The 8,875-nt window shown below is 42.4% G+C and overlaps 1 protein-coding gene across 2 annotated transcripts; it reads left to right on the plus strand.

Annotated features, from left to right (window-relative positions):
- Positions 1-239: 239 nt before the first annotated feature.
- Positions 240-3,695, plus strand: LOC123410529 (ankyrin repeat-containing protein At5g02620-like). 2 transcript variants are annotated; one of them, XM_045103479.1, is made up of 5 exons: positions 281-557; positions 724-785; positions 861-1,347; positions 2,042-2,451; positions 2,699-3,695. In XM_045103479.1, exons 3-5 carry the CDS (start codon positions 981-983, stop codon positions 3,575-3,577), a joined length of 1,656 nt encoding a protein of 551 aa, XP_044959414.1. In that variant the 5' UTR covers positions 281-557; positions 724-785; positions 861-980; the 3' UTR covers positions 3,578-3,695. The 2 variants fall into 2 exon arrangements, with proteins under 2 accessions (XP_044959412.1, XP_044959414.1); XM_045103477.1 differs by having other exon boundaries at positions 240-557; positions 724-1,347.
- Positions 3,696-8,875: the final 5,180 nt, after the last annotated feature.

The following is an 8,875-nucleotide window of genomic DNA, read 5'->3' on the forward strand; positions in this document are numbered from 1 at the left end:
AAACTGTTTTGTGCCTATATTTTTTAACATGCTTCCACAGGATACATTTGTTTGAGCGATAACTAAATTACACGGAAGGAGTAATACATAATAGCTTACTGTTATCATAATTATTATTTAGTATTATCATTATTATTGTTATTATATTTTTATTATCGAGCTAGTGGGAGCTCCAGCATGAATTTGAAAAATGAACATGAAAAGAAAATGGGAACCAATAGAGACGGCCAACTTGCGCAGTTAATTATTCCCAGAAATGCAAGAAACAAACCGTACTGCACTTGGGGGTGGAAAGAGGCCAAGCAGAGGTGGTGAACCCTGAAAGTGAGCTCTAGGATAGGAGAGGAGCCAGCCAACAAACGAGAAGAATAAAAGCTAGGAGAGGTCCAAGATTCCCACTGGACCTTGGTTCCCTTCTCTTTTCTTGGCTCATTGGAAGGTCCTGCCTGCCATCTGGGTTCGTGGCGACCGGCGCAAGAGAGCCTGGGGTTTTGGGAGCTCTAGCATCAATCATCTGGTTTTGTTTCCTTGGTGCACTGGCTTCTGGGGGGAAATTGGTAAGGTTTCATTTTTATTTTTTCCTTTTCTCCTGTCTCAGTTTGTAGGTTTGAATTTCATAGCTTTTCTCGTTCATCTTCGGTTCTTGGAGATGTTCTTTGTTAGGATCGGCCGCCGTGCCAAAAGCTGGCAAGAATGCTGAGATTTGTCTTCTCCCCCTTGCAGTATCAGGTGCTGTGTTCATGGCCCAAGGCTATTGATTGGTGGGGATCCCAGTGCTTGCAACGGTTGGTCCAAGGCAGCCTTTGCCTCCTGTAAATCAGAGAAGGCAAGTCTTGAATTTTTCGCGATCACAATCTCAGGTCCGTAGGAATCAAGAGAAGCAACCGTAATCACCGGAGTTGGTGAGGCAAGGGGTTACCTGGATTTTCCCAAGAACAGGAATCCCTCCGGTCACGTCTGGTTGATTCTTGGGCTTGGACATGGAGAGGCAGACCAGCTTCCGCCTGGGCGCGCTGGAGAAGCTCAAGAGCTTCCGGGGAATGGACAACTTCAGGCGGAGCAAGGACAGTCCCGGCAAGCGCGGTGACACGCCGCTCCACCTCGCGGCGAGGGCCGGCAACGTCTCCAACGTCCAGAGGATCCTTGCCGAACCCGGCCGGGAGCTGGCCGGCGAACTGGCCGCCCGGCCGAACCAGGACGGGGAGACGGCGCTGTACGTGGCCGCCGACAAGGGGCACACCGAGGTGGTGCGCGAGATCCTGAAGGTGTCCGATATGCAGACGGCGGGGATCAAGGCCAGCAACAGCTTCGACGCCTTCCACATCGCGGCCAAGCAGGGCCATCTGGGTAACCTTTTTTTCCTTGTCACCAGACCGGCATATTGTTTGTTCTGATAATTCATTTCAATCCAAGCCTGTGAGATGATTCCTTAGAGGTCTTTGTATTCAGGATGTGGGCATAGATTTTGGTGCAGTGAGTAGATTGCTCTGGGTCGAAAAATGTCTCTTCTTGTCTGATTGAGTTGGTGGCATACTAGTGCTCACAACAAGAACATTGATTTTGTTCATGATATTTCATCTAAGAACAAGTGCTAACATCAATTATTCCGTGGCTATCCTCTTTTCTCATTAATGTCTGAAAATAATGCATACCAGATTTTATTTAGACTCTAATCTTGACTATTTTATGTACTAGTATGTGGCAACTGACAAGTTGAGTTTCTCAGTAGCACCAGCAGTCCTGATTTATGAGTGGTAGGGAAATTCTGGATTATTCTCAAAGAAGTTATGGTGTGATGTGTAAGAGATAGTCGTAGTTGTGTTGTGCACGTTGGATATAATGCAACCACTAGTTAGATCTTATCTCACTCTGCTTTATTCTACTGGAACTTATATCATTCTGATTGTTGACTTTTTGGTAGTGGAGATCGAATTACAATCATAAATCATAACTGCAATGACTTGCTTGATAATATGGTTTCAAGGTAAATTTCGAAAAATATCTGTGGCTTATTCTCTTGTTCCATTTGTTGATTGTGCAGATGTTTTGAAGGAGCTGCTGCAGGCCTTTCCTGCTCTAGCTATGACCACAAACTCTGTAAACGCCACAGCTCTGGAAACTGCTGCCATTCAGGGTCACATTGATATTGTCAACCTCCTACTGGAAACCGATGCTAGCCTTGCCAAAATTGCGAGAAACAATGGGAAGACAGTTTTGCATTCCGCGGCGAGGATGGGCCATGTGGAAGTTGTAAGATCCTTGTTGAATAAGGATCCAGGGATTGGTTTAAGAACGGACAAGAAGGGGCAAACGGCGCTGCATATGGCGTCGAAAGGAACAAATGCTGAAATTGTGGTTGAGTTGTTGAAGCCTGATGTCTCAGTTAGCCATTTAGAAGACAACAAGGGGAATCGGCCACTTCATGTCGCAACTCGGAAGGGAAATATCATTGTAAGTGAAGAGATATTGTGAATACTTTTCTACATAAAGCTCAGCAGCCTTTTTTTTATGTGCTGTAAACATCTTCTCTGCTTGCAATTGCGATATTGTTTTTTTCTTTTAAGTAAATAAAATTAAGAACAAGATTATGTCAACTTGTTAGAGGCATATTTCTGTGAAGCTCAACATAAACATGAAGTAGCTTACGTTGTTGGAAAAAAGGATTTGACTGATTCATGTGTAATTCTCCTTATTGCAGATAGTGCAGACCCTACTATCAGTGGAGGGGATTGATGTGAACGCAGTTAACAGGTCTGGAGAGACTGCTCTTGCCATTGCCGAGAAGATGAACAACCAAGAACTCGTCAACATTCTGCGAGACGCCGGCGGCGTCGTAACTGCAAAAGAGCCGGTGCATCCTGCAAACCCGGCGAAGCAGCTGAAGCAAACCGTGAGCGATATCAGGCACGACGTCCAGTCCCAGATCAAGCAGACACGGCAGACCAAGATGCAGGTCCAGAAGATCAAGAGCAGGCTGGAGAAGCTCCACATCGGGGGCCTGAACAACGCCATCAACTCCAACACGGTGGTGGCGGTGCTCATCGCCACCGTGGCCTTCGCCGCCATATTCACCGTGCCCGGCAACTTCGTGGAGGCCATGAGCCAGGCGCCCCCCGGCATGTCCCTGGGGCAGGCGTACGTGGCGAGCGACCCGGCATTCATAATGTTCCTGGTGTTCGACTCCCTGGCGCTCTTCATCTCGCTCGCCGTCGTGGTCGTCCAGACGTCGCTCATCGTGGTGGAGCAGAAGGCCAAGCGGAGGATGGTGTTCGTGATGAACAAGCTCATGTGGCTGGCGTGCCTCTTCATCTCCGCCGCCTTCATAGCTTTGACCTACGTGGTGGTCGGCCGCGACGACTGGTGGCTGGCCTGGTGCACCATGGCCATCGGCGCGGTGATCATGCTCACCACCCTCGGCTCCATGTGCTACTGCATCGTCGCGCACAGGATGGAGGAGAAGAGCATGAGGAAGATCAGGAAGGCATCCGCGAGCCAGTCCCGGTCATGGTCCATGCCGGTCGACTCGGACGACCCGGAGATGATCAACACCGAGTACAAGAAGATGTACGCGTTGTAGGTCAGGGGGACGATCACGTGCCGGGGATCTGTACATAGTTATTACTAGCAAACATGTTTACAACCGAAAAAACATGCCCATATGTTGAGCAAATATAAAGATGTCATAACTTTTTAAATGCACTCAAGGTGTTTTCAATTTATTAGACAACAAAAATATCTACCTAGTTTGCAGCTATCTCTTTATGCATTTCTTGCCGTCTCTCCTCAGTGATGCTCATATTTACATTATGATGAAAATAGCGAAGTCCATTTTTTTTATTAATCTTTACCAAATAATAAAGAGGCTATCGCTTTCGTCGGAAAACCCACCGAGGTGATTTTACAAAAAAGTCCTTACTGTTTATGACATTAAACTCGTAGTATATATTAAATATTTTTTAAAATACTCATATCTTTTAAACCGTAACTCCAAATTTAACATATTATACATGGAATTTGATTAGAAAAATATGTAGAATTTAAATATGATATTATTTTATCTGTTAAACGTTTAATAAAAATACTATCTAGGGTGCAATCTTAATAAATAAGTCATTATTCGTCTTTCTTTCATACCGGTACTCATCCAGGTTGGGGATGAACACGTCAACAAAATCAGGATTAGAGATGAAACTGAAAGTCACTTGACTGATTCTTTGTATGTATTAAATCTACATGCAAGCCGTGTTAAAATAGAAGACCTGTGAAATTTTGAACTGGATTTTTGTAGGATAAGACCATCTTTATTTGTATCGTAACTATAAATTCTTAAATTATAGACATTTTTTATAAATTAAGAGCGTGTGCCGTGTGATATTTCTTTCTCCCGTTGCAACACATGGGCCCTTTTGCTAGTGACAACATACACATTGTTTTTGTCTTGCTGACATATGTGTTTGCAATTGTAATCCAAATAAAGTCTTAATTTAGTTGCAAAAATATTAGACAACTTCATAAAAAACGATCAATTTGTAAGGACATGCATAACCAATGTTTAAGTTTGTACCGCACCGGCATGTTTGCTAGTTTTTTTTGTTATGAAAACAATTTAAAACAATTTTATGTTCAATATTTTTCAGAACATATTTAATTTTGATGTCTACTTTTTATATACACATTCTACATTTTTCGTATACATCAGGATTATTTCTTATATACGTTTGACATTTTTTAAATACATGATTAGCATTTTTCATATTAATTTGTTATGTCTAATTTGTTCCATATATTTTTTATTTTTTGTGTACATTTTTATTATATATTGGAAACATTTTTATGCATATTTTTTTAAATGCATGATCAATTTTTTTAAAAAGAATTAAAAATTATATTGTTATTTTTCCATATCCATTGTACATTTTTTTATATAAACAATTTTTTATTCAGGTTTGGCATTCCTTTTAATGCATGCTTAACATTTTATCGAAGTTTGCATATAGGTAATTTTTATAATTTAAATATTTAGAGTATATCCAAATAAAGTCAGAAGAAAAAAGTAAGAAAAAAAATAAGTGTTCAAGGCCACACTTGGCCGGCCGAGTCCGGCAGCTGGCGACAGAGAAAAAAGCACGAGGCTCCAACCAATTGGGATGGGAGGGACCTTGTGCTATATTGGTGGATCGCTCCGTTTTGAATCAGAGGAATAGAGGATTTATAAAGAAAAAAACGAATTATTTTTCCACTTATCATTGGCATAGGGGTAATTCATGCGAACTTTAGGGGCAAATGTTATGACGGATGGTCAAAAATATTATTTACTTTATTAGTAGGTTGGTATGGTACTACCTCCGTCATAGTCTAGAAGGCACACTTAAATTAGGTGCATTTTCACAATAGACAAGGTTTAAGAGGCATTGCATTTACTTTTAGCAGCTAATTAATACTTCGTTGTACTAGTTTTACATGAATGAGTAGTGTGAATGCTCTTTTTCAATCTATCTCACAGTCAACCAATAATCACTTAGGTTTTAGAGAATTTTCAAACACGTCTTCTAAACCGTGACGAAGGGAGTGAGAGAAATTCGTTTTGGCTCTCGGATCCAGATGCACCTCAAATCTGAACCGCTCTTTCAGCTCGTGATGTGTGCCTTTTCAAGTATTCTACAGTATATTCACGTTCGTCTCTCCTTTCGGAACAGTACGCTGCCCACACATGACCTTCATAAAATGTTCGTATGGTCGTTTACTCAACGCTGGTCCAGATGGTGGTTTGCTGGTGTCGGACACCGTTAGGCATCAGACTACAAATATATTGCATCTACCAGACCAGTAGGAGGCCGTTGGATTGGAAGCAGGAGGTACGGCTGATTTGGTAACTAGCCCATGCGAGAAATTAGGTGATTTCGATCGCTAATTTATTTCTATTTCCTAACTGCTTCCGCGAAGCACGGCCTGAACTCTGGCACGCGGCTCTCTCCGGCCTTGTCCTTAAATGTTGCTTCGAGACCTCCATGCTTGGTTCTCTCTCTAGTCGATCATTTCTTCCTCTGTAAACATAGCTTCCTGATTGCATAGTTCTCTTCAAATAAAGGCAAAAGGTAGAAAGATAAAAAAGCAGTGTTCCGTTTGTTTCCTAACAAAGTACTCCATGGTCGTAACAACTTGCATGAATAACGCCAGTCTTTATTTTTATTTTTCACGTTAGGCTATTTGCTTCCTTATGAAGGACATCTTGATTTCATTATTATTATTTAAATTTGCATCCATGAGTTGTATGTGTCTGCTTAGATTTTCCTCCACTATATGCAAAAATAAACCTGCTTCCATTTATCAATGAATTTGCTTCCACGGTGAATTAAACCTGCTACAGTTAATAGAAATTTGTTTTCTACCTAACAAAAACAAAATCCAATCAACTAGAATATTTCTCCAACCAAACAGGACCTCCTTTCTATAAACAATAATCATTATGATTATCATCCATGAGTACACATAGCATATGTTTCAAGCATATTAGGTAACTGATTCGAAGAACTAGAAATGTGCTCAATTTGCTTTTATCGTATAGAAATCGTGCTTCCAACACTACTAACTGTGATTCAAAATCCAACATTTTTTCTCTCCAAGCGGTGCCGTGTGGTGTGATTTTATTTTTGAGCTGGTATCATTCCATGTGTTATGATTGTAGATTTTTGTTTGCTTACTAGCAGTTTAATATCATTGTAAATAACATGTACACTTCCTGCCTACTATGTCGCACCACCACAACGGTCACATCCAGTACCTCCCTGCTCCATCCACCATGTCTGGTTAGCCTCGAAGATCTTCTTTTGTCTCCAAAATATATGGGTGTTTACATCGGGATCCACAAGTGTCTGATGACGAATAGAAAGGCTGACGCCATCAAGGGGATAACACCCTTGAGCTTTGACCACCGAGTGTGTCTTGCTAGTACGCTTTCGAAATGAGACAAAAAAATTGGCACTGAGATGCTTGATCTCTCGTTGCCCAACATCGATGACCCTGACATAGTCACGGTCAATAAAGCATGATCTTCCACTCTTGTTAGCACTGCAGAAGTGTAGAAAGCATTAGTAGTTTGATTACGATACAAAACATGATGGCTATGAAACAATATGAAGCATGGAAAAGAAGCAAACCGCATAGTTACATACCCCACAAAGAAAGAAGCAAACCGTACATAATGATGAAGCATAAACCATGGCACATATGAAGCAAACTGTGCAATTATGAAGAAGCACATGTATGATACAAATGAATCATCAAAAATCCGATGCATCATATTCATGGAATCTCAACATGACTTCAAGATAGTGGAAGCACATTTTTTAAAAGGGGATATAAAAGATTTATGCATAGTTGCTCAACTTAAAACATGAAGGGGGCAACATGGACCTTGTCCATCATATATGTGAAGTTCAGGACCCATGACAAGTTTGAGGCATGGACGCGAAGCAATACTGAACACAATGTACAAACACAAGTTTTATGTCAATGATCCATTCTAGTAGACCATCTCGGGCTGAGAATGTGCCAACATTAATAAGATTAACCTTTTTTTAACGAATGAGTTTTTTCCGTGCAAGGATCGAAGGAGGAACATGGGGGCGAAAGCTGGCCAGAGAGGTGGAAGTGGGAGGTGGATCGAGCTGGAGGCCGAGGTAGATCTGCAGTCGGATCGAGCTGGTCGGCGGAGCAATGGATCTGGCAAGGAGAGTTGTTGGCGACGCGAACTGGCGGTGATGTGGAGCTGACGACGAGGCGAGCGAGGTGGGGGCAGAACTTGGGGGGTGCGAGCGATTATGGATGATAGGCTCGCGAGGGATTATAGGGGGATTATGCACGGGGTTTACACTGGTGATTTTCTTTGATTTTTGTTCTCCAGGAATATGAGGCAAAATCTAGAGCGTCGGATTTAAAACGAATCGATGACCTTCAAGTGGTCTGTCATTTGCGTTCATTCAGACTATAGATAGGAAGTGTTTACCTTTGTTGTTTGGACGCTGTTCGTGCCATCTGTCACCAAACTCCTTTCATCCAAACAAAGACTGACATCAGGTGACTCTCCAACATGTGCCCACACATCTGATGTTCGTATATCCAAGCGGACAACAATTGGAGTGAGAAAAACTGCAAGACCACAGATTTTTGGGACGAACATGGAACAAAAAACTACAATTTTTATCTAAAAAAAGCTACAAATATATTGGCCAGATCAACCATGAAAGAACCAATCTTTACAAAAAAATCAAATTAAGGTCAATGCATATAGACGCATGTACCAGCCAGATCAAGCAAACCATGAATAAATCTTTACAAAAAAAGCATCTGGCCGGACTGGCCCTGCTCTCCCCACTGGCCTCATGAGGACTGGCTCGACGGATCTCCATGTTCCTGATGGCGTGATGATATTCTTAAGACCCGAGCCCGTGGACCTCGAGGCGTGTGCAGCTATTCTATAGTTATTTGGTGAGGCCTCGGGGCTGCGGGTCAACCTTGCAAAGTGTGCGGTTCTTTCGATAAGTGCCACAAATTCTTGGATGCCCTATTCAGTCTTTTCCATGCAAGTACCTCGGATTACCTCTAACCATCAGAAATAAAACAACAACGCAACTCTCCGGACTTGTGGACCAACTGGCATCACAGCTGCCAAGTTGGAAGGGTGCCAACATGCCCAAGAGTGGAAGAATGCTGCTCGTCAAGTCAGTGCTATGTGCTATTCCTATCCATGCGATGATGGCACTCGATATCCCACAAAAGACGATCACGGCCATGATCAAGATATGCAGAGGCTTTCTTTGGAGCGCGGCAACTCAGGCAAACGGTGGACAGTGTGCGGTAGCATGGGATGAAGTTT

Source organism: Hordeum vulgare, chromosome 7H (genome assembly GCF_904849725.1).
Source record: "Hordeum vulgare subsp. vulgare chromosome 7H, MorexV3_pseudomolecules_assembly, whole genome shotgun sequence".
NCBI classification, from domain to species: domain Eukaryota; kingdom Viridiplantae; phylum Streptophyta; class Magnoliopsida; order Poales; family Poaceae; genus Hordeum; species Hordeum vulgare.

Bases quoted from the DNA above. Each gene is read 5' to 3' on its own strand.
- LOC123410529 (XM_045103477.1), top strand. From the start codon at position 981: ATGGAGAGGCAGACCAGCTTCCGCCTGGGCGCGCTGGAGAAGCTCAAG. The intron at 1,348-2,041 runs GTAACCTTTTTT...TTGATTGTGCAG, and splicing joins GGCCAAGCAGGGCCATCTGG to ATGTTTTGAAGGAGCTGCTG. The intron at 2,452-2,698 runs GTAAGTGAAGAG...TCCTTATTGCAG, and splicing joins CTCGGAAGGGAAATATCATT to ATAGTGCAGACCCTACTATC.